At 37.1% G+C, this 16,272-nt stretch overlaps 1 protein-coding gene across 1 annotated transcript in view; it reads left to right on the top strand.

The window, feature by feature from the left end:
- TRHDE (thyrotropin releasing hormone degrading enzyme) overlaps positions 1-16,272 on the top strand; it is a 387,413-nt gene that overhangs the window by 198,531 nt on the left and 172,610 nt on the right. The window contains exon 4 of the mRNA XM_061204462.1: positions 13,823-13,977. Within this exon, the coding sequence (XP_061060445.1) occupies positions 13,823-13,977 (155 nt within the window). The remainder of the gene's footprint in view (positions 1-13,822; positions 13,978-16,272) is intronic.

Genomic DNA, 16,272 nt, shown 5'->3' with positions numbered 1-16,272 from the left:
TGGAACACCATAATTCAATTCATTACCCATTCATTCAACTAGGTAGCATGGTCTGTGCCTCTTTGGTGGGTTTCTTATCTTCAATATTTAATTAATTAACAAGTACTGTCTGTTTCCACCTCTGAAACACTTTTGTATTTTAGTTAGGATTCTATTACTTTGAACCAGTCTTTCTGCTTTTATTTTCCCTCTACCTAAAGCAGTGATTTCAACCCTTGCTGTACATTAGGGCCATGTAAAGAGTAAGGAGGCCGAGTTCCCTCCTTAGAACAATTTGAAGAGTTGGGAGAAGCATGAGGCATTAATATTTTTAAAGGTTTCCCAGGTGACTCAAATGTATGACAATATTTGAGGTCTTCTGTTCTAAATGCTCCTTTATAACACTGATTCTCAAAGTTTGATCACCTGACCAGCTGCATCAACATCACCGGGAACTTGTTAAAAAGACAGATTCAGGTCCCATCCCAGCTCTACTGCATCAGAAACTCTGGACTTGGGGCCCAGAAATATGTATTCTAACCAGCCCTCCAGGGGATTCCCATGAATGCTCAAAGTTGAGAACTACTGCTTTATGGCAAAAATCTCCTATTTTTCTCTTCCTGGTTGTGCACCACCACTATAAAACTTTTGAGCATGTTCATCTCTACGTAGCTATATTTATTTAGTTTTGAAATAGTACACATAATACTTTCAGTAGCTAAATTTCAAGACACAATATACACTTCAAGTGAAGTTCAAAGTGAAGTTTGTTAATGAGAATGGATGTAAATCAATAGTGCAAGTATTCTTGTTGATAAATTTGTTTTCTTTTCGATTTTTTGGTAATACATAATTATATCGGTGTTTTCACCTTACAATGCAGATGGAATAGAATGAATGGAGTGTAGTGGTTGGGGGATCTAAGCCAGTCTGCCAAAGTTTGAACCCCATCTCTGCTAATACCAGACTGTCCTGGGCAATTAACTTAATGTCTCTGTGCATCAGTTTCTCATTTGCAAAATAGAGCTATGAATAGCGTCTGTCTCAAAGAATTGTCAGGATTAACTGAGTTAATACATATAAATCACTTAGAAACTGACTGGCCCTTATATGTGCTCAAAAATGGTAGCTATTCTTACTTAGAATTGAAAGACTGTCAGCTCTATCATTTTTTTTTTCTGTTATTTTTTTTTTTTTTGGTGTCTTTGTATTATTAGTATGAACCTCAATCTATTATTATTTTTTTTGCAGGTGTCTTTTTAAGTCACCTATTTATTTTGTGAGGGTTGGTTTAGTTACACTAGATAATATAATCCATAAATCCATTTAACTGGGTGCTTCTGTACTGCCACATGCCCTAATCCCTTGAAAGTGAACTAATGAGAAAGATGTTTGTCGTTTTGATGTCTATGGAACTTCTGCTCTCTTTTGATGGACCTTGATAATTCAACCAGGGAGAGTATCTGTATCAGACTAAAATAAATACAAATAAAAGTTCTAATTTACTTTCACACCTTCATAGACAGTCTTATACAACCCCTGGGGGAGAGTACCCTGTCTTAGGAGATTCACATCTCAAATTTTAAGCTATACATGCATCATTTGAAGATCTTGTTAATATGCATATTCTGATTCACTAGATCTGGAGCTGGTCCTGAGATTCTGCTGCCAATTGCATTAAATATGAGAACATACCTAGTAGTCAACAATTGATGAAACTTGAGGTGTGGTAGAGATCAGGAAGTTAGGAGTAAAACCAGCAGCAAAGTTACAGTTAGTGTATTTGTATAGCTAATTTGGAGACCTTGAGGCTAATTTTTGGAAAGTATTATTAGCTACTATTATTAAATTTGACCCCTGGGGATAAAACTCAAAATTGTGGTCTGGTTTTCATACCTCCACCTGCCTGAACTTACATAGGATGAGATACAAAGCAGTCTACTTCTAGCATGAATTTAGAATGATAGACTCATAAAATTCAATGAATTCATCAAACTTCAGCTAATTTCTATTATATATATAGTGTGTATATGTATTTTTGTAATATTATATAGAGTAGACACTTATGTACACTCAGTATGTATATTTATGTAATGTACACATATTATCATATAATAATTACTTATACACACATATATACACATACACACATATATACATACATACATACATATACACATACATACATACACATACATAATGCCCTGAGATCCAGAGCAGTGGATACAAGTTCCTTGAGGTAGTTAGCTCTTAGAACATGCCAAACACTTTGTAGCATTTTCTGCCCAGGCTGTAAGGTGGTCAGGCTCTAAGGATGCCATCCCCCACCCAGGAGTGGAATATCCCAAATGCTCCAGCAAAACATGAGCAGAAGCTTTAGTGTCCTTGGACCTGTACCTTTTAGTGTAGCACTCCACAGAATGCTGGCTTTCATTTTAATAACGATTCAGACAGGTTCCAAAACACAAGTGCAAAATTTGCATAGTGTTTTAGGAGGACAGGAAGAAACAGAAATAATGAGAAGGGTGTTACCATTTTCTACATGGTAGTCTCCCTGCTGCACGTGTATAGTGATCAGTTACACGTCGTGTTGAGCTGTAGAACCCTCATGCTCTATTAACTGTAGTGTTAGGAAAATGGCTTCTGGCAATTTTCGATTATGTCAATTCTCTGAGTATTTACATTAGGAACAACATTTTTATGATGGGTACAAAAAAAATCCCCTCTTTTCAGCATTTCCCCATTAGGCGTACAAAATATTTTCTTTCCTATAAAATACACTTTAGGAGTATAACTTAGTGATGCGCATTAGATACTGGAGCTTGGAGAAATAAAGGGTTCAGTTCAATCTCTGGCTCATTATTAGTTCTTCCTGTATTTCATTTCTTGATCTAATGTAAATTGAACTAGGGAATATTTGCAACACTAGTAATGGGTTTTGAAAAAAAAATCATTGAATAGAAGCTCTCAGAAACTCTTCTGTAGAAAAATTTGAAAAAGGCGGTTTCTTTATACTCTCAGAAGATATTTATAACAAAGCATCAGGTACTTTCAGTAATGAAAGACATGGTTCATATTTTGATCAATACCTCCCATCAGATACATAATTCAGCCTGAATGGGACATGACATTCATTTTCTTCATGGCGTTGAGTGACCTGATGCTGTTTAAAATGGTAAATCTATATGTTTGGGTTATACGAAGGTAGAGGCTTTTAGTAAAACACCAAGGGCTAAACTGATACGGTTCTATTTTAGTTCGCTTAAAGGCAAATTAGCTTCGAATTAATGTTAAAGTTTAGTAAAGTAACACAGTGTCAGTGCGTTTTCTGTTTCTATAATTGTGCTATTTTTAAACTCTATTTTCTTCCTTTTTCTCTCTGCCTTCATTACCCCAAGCACCATCAGAGATTTCCCTTAGGAACCTTTAAAATTCACAGTGAATTTTGGAATCTCCTGTTTAGACTACTATAGCTCTCTGAAAATTCATCCATTGTTTAGATGCCAGTTAATATCAGATAATACTTTGTACTGCAATAAGAAGTGATTTAAAAAAATCAACAACTATTGGGCTTCAGTGATTTTCTTTTCCCTCTGGGGCTTCAACAAGTATTTGATTTTTTGCTTGAAAATAATGCTAGACAGTTTTAAGCTAAACATCCAACATTGGTTCCTTTGAATGATATATTTGCATTTTTTTATTGAATGGTGTGTCTATTACTAGTACAGTTTATACTAAGAGGAATTGGCCTTAAGGCACAATGAATCTTTGTTTCCACTTTACCAAACTTACATAAATTTCTTTTAGGAGCAACCACTCTGTACTCAGACTGTCTGAAGTGCGTATGAATTTGGAAATATATTTTACTGACAACTCCAAGTTTCAAGAGTTAAGAATGCTCATTTATAAACAGTACTATTTTTATACTCTCTTCTGCTGGAAATGTGAATCTGTCAAAGAGTGTCAAAGAGCTATCCAAACCTCTAAAATGATTCCCAGCTACCTCGGACTTTTGAAACAAAAAAGACTTCTGAGTTCCACGCTGTGGGATGGGCCCAGTCCAGCAACTAACACTCATTAAATAGCTGATTAATGAAAGCCCCTAACAGAGTACTGGTTTTTTTTCCCCCTTTGGGTGATGATGCTAACACATATAATTAGACTTTGTGTTGTATCTATGTAAGAAGTTCTGTAATTCATTTTGAAAATCTGTTGAAAATGATATTGAATGGTAAGTTAGTATTCTTTGAAAGCATTAATATTTAACTACTTCAGTGTGTAATATCTGTGTTTTATAAATAAACCTAAGATATTCATAGACACTGTCGACTGCATTAATTAATATTTAACTACTTCAGTGTATAATATCTGTGTTTTATAAATAAACCTAAGATATTCATAGACACTGTCGACTCTTGCCTCACTACTGTAGAATGATGTGATATCACATTTCTGGCTTCCCCCCACCTCTTATGACAGTGCCTGTTAGTATCCTTTGTGGGCCTGCTTCATTTGCCCCCTTCTTCTGCCTGTTTCTTAAATCTCAGTGCTCCTCAGATATCTTAGTCTTTTTCTATGCTCAGCATGGGTCATAGTCTACTATATACATGCGGATGACTTCTTAAATCTGTTCCCCCAGCCCAAACCTCTCCCCAACACATCAGACCTCTATATTCAGCCTCTTACTGGATATCTCTATTTGGATGTTCCAGAGGCAGCTCAAACTCAGCATGTCCCATACAGGATTTGTCACTATATGCTTCAGACATATTGATCCAGTTTTTGTTTACTGAAAGTCCCATGTTCTCTCTCACTTGTTTGCAGACACCCTTAGCCTGAAATATACTTTCCCTCCAGCTAACTGAACAAATCTCATAATTGACTTTCTCCAGGAAGCCTTTCCCAATTCTTAGGTTAAGATTTGGGACCTCTTTTATATAGTTATAATGACAGTAATATAGTAACATTGTTGTAGTAATATATTATAGTAATATAATACAGTAATATTATAGGAATATAGCATATTTATCAATATAGTAAAAGTGATAAAGGTAATGATGATGATGATGATGATAATACTCTATTAGTTTCTTATTGATGCTGTAATAAATTACCACATCCATAGTGGCTTAAAACAACATGAATTTATTATCTTACAGTTCTGTAGGTTGGCAGGTTGACACTGCTCTCACTAAAGTCTTTTCTTTAGGGGAGAATCTCTAAATTTTCTTGCCGTTTCTAATTTCTAGAAGCCCCATGTTCCTTGGCTTGTAACACCCTTCCATCTTCAAGGCCAGCAATGGCCTCCAGGGTCTTTCTCTCATTTCCTCACTCTGACACCGACTCTTCTGCCTCCTGCTTTTCAGGACCCTTGTGATTATACTGAGTCCACCTGGATAATCCAGGATACTCTCCCATTTTAAGGTCAGCTGATTAGCAACCTTAATTCCATTTGTGGCCTTAATTCCCCTTTGCCAAGTAATCTAATATATCCACAGGTTCTGGGAATGAGGGCATGGACATCTTTGGAGGGGCTTTTTGTCTACAATAGCTAACAGCTATTGAGAACTAAGTATTGTTCCAAGCATCTCACTCACATAGTTGTCAAGAATTGAGAAGAGTCTGAGATTTTATCTTACCCTATTTGCAAGCTTGACAAGTCAGCCTGCCATTGTTTCTTGAAACTTGGTGGAAGACATGAAACTCTGGGATTAGAGACAATAAAACTTCATTCCTTTAGCTATAGCAGTAGCCAGAGTATCAACATTTTTTGAGCCAGTTCCCTGAGCCCCAATTCCCAAGAGCAACGCAAAGAGGTCCAGGTGATACCTGCATATGCAATGGATTATATAATAGGTGAGGAACTCTGACCCTGAGGAATCTAGTTATTTTATAAATTATGGTATGTACTCCTGTCCTTTGCTTTTGAGAGGGCACTATCTCTGTTTTTTCTATACAAATATCCTTAAAAAGATAGTCTGGAACAAAAACCAGTCAGTATTTGTGCTCTTAAGACATACAGAAATGTGAAAGATACTTGAGAGTTGTGTTCCAACAATAGCCCTCGCAGTAACGCTGTGAAATAGTAGCAATTATAATCATCTTCTTTTTACAGGTAAGGAAAATGAGGGGCAGAAATGATAAGTAACAAGCCTGCTAAGTAGCAGGATGGAGTTTTGAACCTGGGTTACCTGACCTCACAGCCCATGTTCTTAGTCTCTGCTCTGTGCTGCTTCCATCATACCATGTACTCAGGTTAGCGCATGTACTACCCTACGGTCTCCTTCATGTGTGTCTATAATATGTATACTTTTAAACTTGTTTGTATTCCCCATTGGTTTTTAAACTCCACGAGGGTTTAATGGGACTGTGTCTTATCCAGTGTTCAGATCAGTCTGGCCTATGTTAGGTAATGAGTAAGTATTTTAGGAATAAATGAAAAAATATAGTAAACGAAACCTTCATAGAAAGGAACCTTACTTACAACCTACATTCTCTTAGATAACACCAAATCTTTGTTATATAACAAGCATTAGTCAAGTTGGCCTGTCACCAAATGATGGTGATAGGAATCATTTAGTGTGTTTTTGATGTTTATGCCTAATCATGGCCATTAAAGTGAAGACCGTAAGTTTTGAAAGTGCTTGAGAGAAGATGCAAAATGTGATGATGGCAATCAAAGTAGAGCTAATTTTAAAAATTAAATGGGTGAGAAAATGACAAACGTTCCTTGTGCATATGGGATAAGTCCTTTGGCATAAAAATTCTTTTTCAGGGAAAAAAGGAATTAGACAAACCATGAAAAGTGTTCCTCCTTTGCAATTGACAGTAATCAGGAAGTGTCGAGGAAAAGTGATTGCAGAAATGAAAAAAAAAGTCTTTTGAGTGTGTGCAGGAGCATCAGCAAAAACATTGAGTGCATATTATGGCCTCATGCTAATTCAGGAGAATGCTAGGAGTTTGAGAACTTAAATGCTAAGCTTGTGAATACAAGTGGTACTGATGAAAATTCTGTTACAGGCTAAAGTATGTAGCTGAAACTAATCTTTTTTGATGGAAATATGCCCAAATAGAAAGTCCATCAGGAGAAAGTGTGTTCTGTTTTAAAGCTTTGAAGGACCGATTCACTGTTTTTTTAAAATTTTTATTGGAGTATAGTTGATTTACAATGTTGTGTTAGTTTCAGGTGTACAGCAAAGTGAATCAGTTGTACATATACATATATCCACCCCTTTTTAGATTCTTTTCCCATATAGGTCTTAAATTTGGTGGAAATGTATCCAAGGATAGCAAAGCTTCAACTCCTCTTTGTCAAATGAACTTAAAAACAGCCATTCAGGACCTAATCTGTTTGTGAGTAAAAACAACTTCAGAATATGCACTTGAAAGGAAAACGTTGGTTCTCATTTTATAAATACCAGTAATAGATGACTTCTATGAATTTTATCTTGTCAATATTACTATTTCAAATGCAATTTATATTTATACTAGTCACATGTGGTAATTGTCAGAGCAAGGAGTTTTATTTTTTAATACTTAAGCATGAATGCTTATGTGAATAGTATCTTCAAGTGCCAGTCATGGCATAGTCAAAACACAACTTTTTTTTTTTAACCTGCTATACCATTAAAACTTATTTAGGGTCCCTGAATAATAAAATGGGAATGTCCTATGACTTTCTTTTTATAGTTTGTTCTTAGGTAAGTCCTGTATTGCTTTACATCATAAGCAACATTTTCAATTCAGAAATCAGAATGCCTAGCATAACACATGAGCCAACATTTCGTCTTTGTTAGAAGACAAGATTCCTCCTCTCTCAAGCTAAGGCCTGTCATGAATCTGATTCCCCAAGGTGAGGATGAACTGGAAAGATCCCAAATAGCAATGGCATTGATTTATCATGTTTTGTGCTTAGGACTAAGTGCTTTAAACGGACCATCTCATTGAATCTTCACAACAACCTGCAAGGAAGTTATCCCCACTTTATCAATGAGGGGATGGAAGCTGGGAGAGATTGAACAATTTGTTTGAAGTTCCATAGCCAGTAAATGTTAGACCTGGGTTTGGATCCCAAACAGTGTGGACTCTAAAGCTCCAACTTTTAACTGCTGTGTCTACTGCCCTCTGCCAAGAAGGACAGGGTTGCAGTGCTGGGAAGATAACTTGGATTGTGATTGAGATGCTGCTAGGACACAGCATGGAAGATAGTATTGAGGCTGAAATTTAAAGGGTGAAGGAAACAGAAGGAAGAGTTAGTGCATAAGTCTGGGGATTTGAGAGCAAGATAGATCTGGGGTGGAAGAGCCAGGGCAAAGTTCAGAATGTGTCTGTCAATCTGGAGGGAGCGCCTCTGAGTGATACTTAGCAGAGAAGTTTAAAGGAGCAGAAGAGCACTTCACACGGCAAACAGTGAAACCATGGAACTGATGACCAGAATTGCAGAATTTCATGTTCTTTCTTGGATGGAACTTGGTAATGGTTACGTATCTGTTTGGTTTGTGACATCAGGCAAAACTAGTTGTAAGCTATATTCAACATGACTTGTCATCAGAGGGGAAATGATTCTGGACAACAAACTCTGCTGATCTGTGAGCTCAGAATCTGACTGTGGCAGGGAGGAGAGGCCTGATACTGCACATGGTTTTTTTGCTGGTGGTTATTTAATAATGTAGAATACATTAAAGTCTATTTCTAGTTTATGAAGTTATACATCAGAACATTGCCCCTAATGCTGGAGACTGGATTTCGGTTTGTATGTATTATAAGACCCTGCTTGATGATTCTTTGAACATTTCCACGTGGTTTCAGGGTTCCTTTTAGCATGGTGTTGTTAGGGTAGTGGGACATTTTTCTTGGTGACTGACCTTCCCTAGAGTCCAAAAGAGGAAGCTGCAAACTTTCTTAAGGTTTAAGCCAGATTACAGGGGAGAGGATTATTCTAGAAGGAATAGTACATTAGTGGCTGTGGAGGGGGTACTATCAATTAACAGTCTACTACTAAGGTGCTTAGATATTTTCCTCTGGAGCTCAAAGAGAGCTATCTGGGCATGTGGGTGGTGACAGATGACATTGGAGTGGGTGAGAACACTCAAAGAAAACTAGTAGAATGAGTTAAAACACACACACACACACACAGATGGAAATTCTAGAACTCTGGTTTTCAAAAATCAGAAGATGACAAGAAAATAAAACAAACAAACAAGAACAAAAACAGCAAGAAGAAAGGCTAATCTGGGAAGTGGAGGAGAAACACGGATATCTTTCTATGACAGACCCTAATTAGCAGTGTGATAAATCTCGGCAGTATCAAAAAAGTAAGAACTCAGAGGTCTCCATGAGATTTTGTGCTCTTAGTTAGCGAGAGCTGTTTCAACATAGTGTTAAAGATAGAAAGTAAATTCTAGTGCACTGAAGGGAACAAGTAGAGAAAGTCAGATTTTTATGGTGATTTATGTAATCACATTCACTAATATTATATGAATATTTGTTATCTGCCTATAGTTTTAGGACTAGCGTAATTAATTGGGAGCAGACTCCTATGCATAATTTTATCCAGGATTTTCTTTAAATTTCCAAGTAAATTTGACTCTGAAACATCTGAGTTTTCTTACTTCTGTTTTCAAGGCATATTAAAGAGTTGTGGTTGCACATGTTAGTGCATATAGCCTCATGACAAATTATTTGGCAAAAATTGAAACAATTTAATTCATTGTAAATAAATCTTATTATCTTCAAAGTTAAGCAAAAGAATATTTCAGTTACTGAAGATATTAACAGCTTCATTGAGGTATAGTGACATGCAGTATGCTGCACATATGTAAAGTGTAAAATTTGATGTTTTAAGATATGTATACACCCATGAAATCATCACCATAATGAGCCTATCCATCACCCCCAAAAGTTTCCTGTTGCTATTTTTTTAATTTATTTTTTAAATCGAAGTATAGGTGATTTACAATGCTGTGCCAATCTCTGCTGTACAGCAAAGTGACTCAGTTATACACATAGAGACATTCTTACCTGTTGCTATTTTTAATCCCTCCTATCTGTGTCCCCAGGTGACTACTGATCTGCTTTTTGACATTATAGATTAATTTGCATTTTCTAAAATTTTATGTAAGTGACATGAATCATACAACATACATATTTTTTCTTCCTTTTTACTCAGTAGAACTATTCTGGGGCTCATCCATGTTGTTGCACGTATTGATAGCTCATTTCTTTTTATAGCTGAACAGCATTTTATTGTATGGATATACCACACATTATCCATTCATCTATTGATGGACATTGGAATTATTTCCAGTTTGGGCGTATTGGAAGTAAACTGTTATGAACATTTGTGTACAAGTCTTTATGTGGATATATGCTTCCTGAAGGTGTTCTTAAAATATAGAACTGTTTATCAGATAAAGGTATAGAGCAGAGAGACACAGTTAAATTATCCCTCAGTAGTTGTTAGAACAAAATCCAAGTTTCTTCAGTACTTTGATAGAAGGTTATTATGTCTGTAGTAGCGTAATCTAATTTTTAAAATTTTCTTTTTTTTTTCCTTCTGCCAGCCATAGACATGGTTCCCTGTATCTATTGTAAAGCCTGTGAGCATCTGAGAAGCTGCCTCCTGTGCTTGATCCCTCTGTGTTTTACTCTGTTCTCAATCACTTTATCTGAATCTGACTCCACTTGCTCAAGAGTCTTTGTCTGGTTGAAGTACAGCTTTGTTACTCGGGTCTGACTTCTCTGCCCTTAGACCTCTGGAAACCAACCTGTCACCAGCTGCCTACTTAGGTCACCATTGCCTGAGATCATTGGCACCAACCTTCAGCTGCCCCCTCACCACACCTGCTTAGGCTGCTAGTCAGGTTTTTGCTGTCTGATGACTGCCCCTGGCTGTACCTTCTTTATTCCAAACTCTTAGACTCGCCTCTGACCCATGCCTGGAATTTTCTCTCCGTGCCGTTTGAGCCACTCCATATCCCAGTGTGCGGCCTGATTTGTTGACTTAGTCTTGGGGACCTGACTACTCTCGGCTCTTGGAGAACTCCAGCAAACAGAAGTGCCTCTGTTTTGCAACAGGCTTGTTCGTAAGTCCCCATGTTCCTACAAGTAAATGGCCCCAGACCTGCTACTGCTATTGCCATCTGCTGGTGGCAGGCAGAGTTGGCGCAATGTTTTCTATTGCCTAGTTTGTTCATATTTAAGGAAGGTCTCAAGGTAAAATCTTAAGCAGAAGTATGTCTATTTGTTATGTACTTGCACTCTGTATAATTCTCACATCTATACTCGTCTCCTTTATATGCTTCAGCCACACCAACCTTCATTCTGTCCAATATGCTAGTCTCACTTCCTCCTTAGGGACTGTGCATTTTTTGTCCCCTCTTCTTAGAACAATATATCAATACTTCCACAGATCTTCAGACAGCTAGCTTCAACCATTATTCACATCTCAGGTGAGATGTGATTACCTTAGAGATGCCTGCTTTGACCACACTCCACCCATTTCACCCTACCAGTCAATCACTGTCTTACTCTATTATTTTTTGGCAGCGTTTATCATTTACTAAATTTCTTTCATTCATTTATTACTTGTTAATTAACCTCCTCTTCCTACACACACCCACAAATAAATATAAGTGCCGTGAGAGCAGGGAGCAAGGAGCTTGGATGACAGAACAAACAATGCTTGTATTGAGCAAAAGAGATGCTCAATAAATACATACTTGTATAAATGAATGCATATAGTACCTCTGTCTGCCTGTCAAAATCCTATTTATCTTTGGAAGTCCAACTCAGATACTATCTCTTTCAAGAACTTCTCCAACTAAATCTGTTTTCTCTCTCTTTCACAGGACTTTTTATTCTTTATTTATTTTTTCTGTTAAGCTGTCATGTTTCCATGTAGTGGATACAGGGGCCATACTTGACTTATCTTTAGTCCATAGGTCAGAAACACAGGTAACAACCTGGGCTTGGGACTGGCTTTTGAAGTAGGGATGGAGGGTGCAGTGTTGTAGGACTGAACCCTTAACTTGTGGAATCTGATTCTATCTTTGGGTAGATGGTATCAGAATTGAGTTGAATACTGGGTCACTCTGTTGGAATCCAAGAATTACTTATAGATGGTGTGGGACAAACCCTCCCATGTCCCCGCCCCACATGCACACATGTTGAAATTGGCTCCAGGAACCTAAGAGACTGTCCCTCATTCCTTCTTCCTTCTTTCTTTTCTGAAGCAATCATAATTCTGAATCTGGTGTTTATCATTCCTATATGTGTGTGATTGTGTGTGCATTTTACCACGACTATCTGTCTGAGTATATGTGTGAATGTGTGAGTATCCATTTGCAATCTATGGTACTATTCTGCTTGTTTTTAAGTAGTATATGGTAAGGGTCATTCTACACCTTATTTGTTCCCTCAACATGTTTTTCAGATTATCCATGTTGATACATGTAGTGTTAGAATCTAGTGGTAAGACTATTTCAGTTGTTGTATGGTATTCCTTTTTAGAATTATTTCACAGTTTCTTTGTCAATTATCTTGGTGGAAGGCTTGTAGTTTTCTCTTTTCACTCTTACGAAGAATACTGCAGGAAACATTTTTGTACCATTATTTTCTTAGCATCCTAGGGAGTTAGTCCAGGGTTTACATGGGAAAGTGGAGCTAGGTTGCCTGGGTTCGAATCCTTACATTGCCGCTTGCTAGCTTTCCCAAGCAGCATTGAGCACCAGCTATATTCAGTCCTTCTGCACATGCATGCCCTACCTCAGCCCCTGGCAACAAGTTATCAGCTTGGCTTAGATGCCTTTGGCTCCGGTGGACCCTGCTGGATCCAGTTCCCAAATGCCACTGCCCGTGGCTGCACATGCAATCACTGCTTTGCATTTATGTACCATTTCTGGTCCATGGAGAGGTTTATAGAGGTTTATTTTCAAGCCTGGAGATGATTTTCAGTTTTTCCTTTTAATATTTTACTTATCATTGCTATGTGTTTGAGGAGAGGGAGTGCATCAAAGCATGTACTTACTGTGTCACCTTAAGCAAACGTTGATAATACCTCTTCAACCTTTTAAAATAAGCACAAATCTAATCATAGAATCATCTAATCATAGATTTTCGGAGCTGGAAGGGATTTTAGAGATCATGACGTCCAATAACCTTATTTTATAGGTGAGAGAATTGTGGTCTTGAGAAATTAAAGTGATTTACTGATGTCATATATTTAATTAATGGTGGAGGCAGCACCAGAACCAGAGTCTGCAGGTTCCCTCAATAGTCCTTTTGACACTACATCTACTTTTTTAGTTTTCTCTATCTGAGTTATATTTACATGTAATATTTTATTTTTAACAGAACTCAAAAAATACATTAGAATTAAGCAATTAGAAATACGACATGTCAGATTTTTAAACTGATGTGAGACGTTTTCTTTTGAACAATATTGAGGTAAAAGCAAGAGTACAGCATTTACTGCACTGAGCTGAATATATTTTCATTAGAAGGCACAATGCCTTTTCACTCTGTAGATTGCTGCTGCATTTGGTTTCCTTGACTTTCTGCAACTTATTAGGATAGGCCCATCAATACTGGTGCTGATACTTCCAACCTCCTACCGCACTGGGTCTGAAAATGAACTGTGATGGATGGATATGGCCAGCATTGACAGTGATAGCCTATATTTCTGCTGTCACGTAGAAATGGCAGGTAGTTTAATTTAGAAAAAAAAATTACTGAGAAAGAGCAAGTATTTCTTCTAATTAGGATTTCTGGACTTTTGTCGGATATGAATTTAGAATCTGACATGTTTGTTAAAGCCTTTGGAATTGTTTTATTCTATTTCTAGATCTTTTAGCTGTGCCTAAGCATCCGTATGCTGCTATGGAGAACTGGGGACTAAGTATTTTTGTGGAACAAAGAATACTGCTGGATCCCAGTGTGTCATCTATTTCTTATTTGCTGGATGTCACCATGGTCATTGTTCATGAGATATGTCACCAGGTATGAGAAAAAGGATCAGGTGTAAGTATAATTGCAAACTATCGAGAACGTAGAATGATTTCAGATACTTAGATTAGGAGCTAAGTTATTATTCTCCCAATTAAGTTTTAATTGTATAGAGCACCGTGTAGTTCTTTTTGGAAGACAGGTTGTCCTTCTCAAATGACGGCACAAACGAAAGCAAACACACGGATCATATTGAATAAGTAACTGTCATTCAGTTTAGTGGAGGAGTGAGATGGCACTGCTACCCAGCAGCCTCTTTGGAGACCCTATCCACTCACTATGCTTTGTCAACCTTGCTCTATTTTCTTGTGATTATTGGTGTGTATATATGGTGAGTGCAGTGATGGCAATGATTTATTGCATTGCTGAAAGATGCAGCTGAGTTTTGTGTACATGTCAAAATTTGCTTTTGCTAAAATCAATTTGTTATTCCCCTTCTCCCATCACACAGACACTTAGGAAGTCTTTCACTAACTCCGCGACAGCCTCTTTGTTCTCAAATGATTGATATTTTTTTGTCTTGGCATGTTTAGAAATTCATATGTAAATTAGCCAGCTTTATCGTGAAGCTAAGATAAAATTAATTTCATTTTGATTTTATGCACTTTCTTACAATGAGCAGAAGGTATTACAGAGATTTCACAATGCTTATTAGAATCTTGATTCTAGTGAAAAAAATAACTGAAAATAAACGTCGTGTTAATAAAAAGCAATCCTTGTCCTGATTCCAGAAACTATGGATAGTTTTTAAGTGAAAACACCAGAAATCTCAGTGTGATACTGTACAACTTCAATTTGTTACCAACCCAAAATCTTTTTAAAAAACTTGAAAACCTTAAGAAAGAGTGAGGTGGAAAATGTTGTTAGTAAAAGAGGCTGAACAGCTAAATGATAATACATGAATAGGGACTTCATGATAGATTGTTCTAGGTCATATGACCATTTACCTATATGTCAGCCTTTTGCAGTGAACCTGTAGATGTTTGTACCTGTCATGCTGGTCAGATTGGGCATGTGTTCCTTGCTGCAGAGGCTTAAGGGGATCCATGGCAGAGATAACCAGGGCTCCTCTATTGTGCTAAAAATGGTTTCCAGCTAAACATACAATTCTTTGACGCAAATCAATGTCCTTTTTGAACGTTCCTAGAAACGAGTTACATGTAGAGTTCTGTTGAAATAAGAACACGCTGATAATTGTTTCTAGAACTGGATTTCATTTGTTCCAGATTCTCAGTTACTTTCTTGTTCTAGCTTAGTGGTGCTTGGCTACTTACTATGAGGAAATGAGCCAGAAGCTGGGAGAAACACATAATAATTTCCACTATCATTGCCAAATTATTTTCTACATTACTGTTTCTCCTCACCTATTTATTGCCACAATTCTTAAGACAGGCTTTCAATTTAAGGGAGAAGAAACATTACTTTCTGATCAAGAACAGAAAATGTTTTAAATATCATTTGTTTTGTGGCCATCAGCATATTCAGAGTTATCTCTTATTTGTATTTCTATTAGAGATCCTCTTGAGTAAGTGATACTTTATTAATATTGAAATGCTCAGCCGCCAAGCTCTTTCCTCTAGCTCCTAAAGCTGTAAAGCTATGATCTGTTACTTGTCTGACTGCCTTTTCCTTCTGCTTCTTAAATAACTCACTCCCACTTAGAGTCTTCACACTAAGGGTTACTTACAAATGCCTATAATCCTCTTGCCTAAGGCTTTCTCATGGCTCCTTATCATTAAAGTCTGAGCGCAAATGTCATCTGCTTAGAGAGAATCTTTTTGTTTTTACAGTCTAAAGTGACCCATCCCCCATTCCTATTGCACTTTAATAAGATCTGAAATTGTATTGTTCATTTGCTTATTTTTTATTTTCTATCTCACCTCATTGTCCCTTCCTCCACAATAAAGTGTCAGCTGCTTGAGAAGGGACATTGTCTGACTTTTCATCATTAAATCCCAAGTCTGTAGGGTAGTTCCCGCATATAATGTTTTTTTTGTTTTGTTTTGTTTTTTAATGAAAAAAGAATTCCTTTAAGCTTTGGTGAACTCAGCAAGGATTTCAGAGTAATGTATCCTGATCTAATCAAAACACCAATTATAAATTACAACATTATTTTCCTGAAGGGATCTTAGAGATTTTTTTGGTCCAACCCTCATTATCATAGAATCATGGAGAGTCAGGTGTGGAGCCTCTTAAAGCCCTTATTAGTTCCTTCAATCAGCCGATGTCGTCTGTGAATTGCCTCTGCCACTGGAAGGCGCTGCTTCAGTACTTCCTGTGATGAGCTCA

Source organism: Eubalaena glacialis, chromosome 11 (genome assembly GCF_028564815.1).
Source record: "Eubalaena glacialis isolate mEubGla1 chromosome 11, mEubGla1.1.hap2.+ XY, whole genome shotgun sequence".
NCBI classification, from domain to species: Eukaryota; Metazoa; Chordata; class Mammalia; order Artiodactyla; family Balaenidae; genus Eubalaena; species Eubalaena glacialis.
This window is presented reverse-complemented; position numbering and strand designations above follow the sequence as displayed.